The sequence below is a fragment of the Eimeria mitis genome, genomic scaffold (assembly GCF_000499745.2).
Source record: "Eimeria mitis Houghton genomic scaffold, Emh_scaff3993, whole genome shotgun sequence".
NCBI lineage: Eukaryota > Apicomplexa > Conoidasida > Eucoccidiorida > Eimeriidae > Eimeria > Eimeria mitis.
The window spans coordinates 3,181-4,485 of NW_013572327.1; the positions used below are offsets into that span (position 1 = coordinate 3,181).

General features: G+C 59.4%; 1 protein-coding gene across 1 annotated transcript in view; it reads right to left on the reverse strand.

Moving 5' to 3' along the window:
* Positions 1-1,305, reverse strand: part of EMH_0071440 (uncharacterized protein) — a gene marked incomplete at both ends in the record, with an annotated part of 2,936 nt that overhangs the window by 1,076 nt on the left and 555 nt on the right. Inside the window, 2 exons of the mRNA XM_013499099.1 lie at positions 1-653; positions 902-1,217. Of these exons, the coding sequence (XP_013354553.1) occupies positions 1-653; positions 902-1,217 (969 nt within the window). The remainder of the gene's footprint in view (positions 654-901; positions 1,218-1,305) is intronic.

Consider the following 1,305-nt stretch of genomic DNA (forward strand, 5'->3'; position numbering starts at 1 on the left):
CAGCAGCAGCAGCAACAGCAGCAGCAGCAGGAGAACGGCGACTCAGGTGGTGAGAGCTGACGAGGCTCAACGCGGAGCCAGCAGTCCCCGCTGCTGCTGCTGTTGCTGCTGCTGCTGCTGCTGTTGCTGCTGCTGTTGCTGTTGCTGCTGCTGCTGCTGTCGTTGCTGCTGCTGCTGCTCCTGCTACCCCAACAGCTGCCTCTGCCGGTTCAAGTGCTGCACCAACTGTTGTTGCTGTTGCTGCAGCAGCAAAAAGCTGCTGCTTCTGTTGCTGTTGTTGCTGCTGTTGCTGCTGCTGCTGCTGCTGCTGCTGTTGCTGCTGCTGTTGCTGCTGCAGGAGACGTCTGACAGTGGTTACGTGTGTTGTTTGCTGTGTCTTGACATTATGCTGTCCCTCTGCAGCAGCAGCAGCAGCAGCAGCAGCAGGAGCAGGAGCAGCAGCAGATGCAGCAGCATCAAAAGAAGCAGCAGCAGCATCCCCATCAGCAGCAGCAGCAGCAGGAGGCGACAGCAGCTCATCATCAGCAGCAGCGGCCGAGGGAGCACCGGACGCAGCAGCAGCAACAGCAGCAGATGGAGCAGCAGCAGCAGCAACACCAGCAGCAGCAGCAGCAGCAGCAGCAGCAGATGCAGCAGCAACTCGCTCCTCTCGCCTATGGAGGGGCCTCAGCGATCTCCCCCCCTTTCTACACTACACCTCTCGCGGCTCCTTTCGTGGCTTGTCGCAGCAGCAGCAAACAGGTAAACCCTAAACCCTAAACCCTAAACCCTAAACCCTAAACCCTAAACCCTAAACACTAAACAAGGGGGGCATTTGGTGATACATTCTGAGACCATCTGCAGCAAGGCTGCATACAGAAAGAATTAATTTTGCTGCTGCTGCTGCTGCTGCTGCAACTACTGCTGCTGCTGCTGCTGCAGCAACTGCTGCTGCAGCAGCGACTGCTGCCGCTTCTGTTGCATCCCCACCGACTGCTGTTGCACCACCATCTGCTGCTGGTGCTGCTGCTGCATCTCCTCCCCGTCTCCACAACCACTACCTGCTGCTGCTACTCCTGCATCTGCTTCTGCTTCTGCTGCTGCTGCTGCTGCTGCTGCTGCTGCTGCTGTATCAGATGCTGGGGGTGGTACTTCTGGGTTAGATGGTGGGGTTGCTCCGGGGCCCCTCGACGAGCCGCTGCTGCAGCGGGGCTGTGCAGTGGGTGTACGTATCCGTCCTGAGTCAATACAAGAGGCTCAGCTGGGGGCCCCCTGTTGCTTGCATGTGGGGCCCCCATGCATATGGGCCCCCCCCCAGGGGGGGGG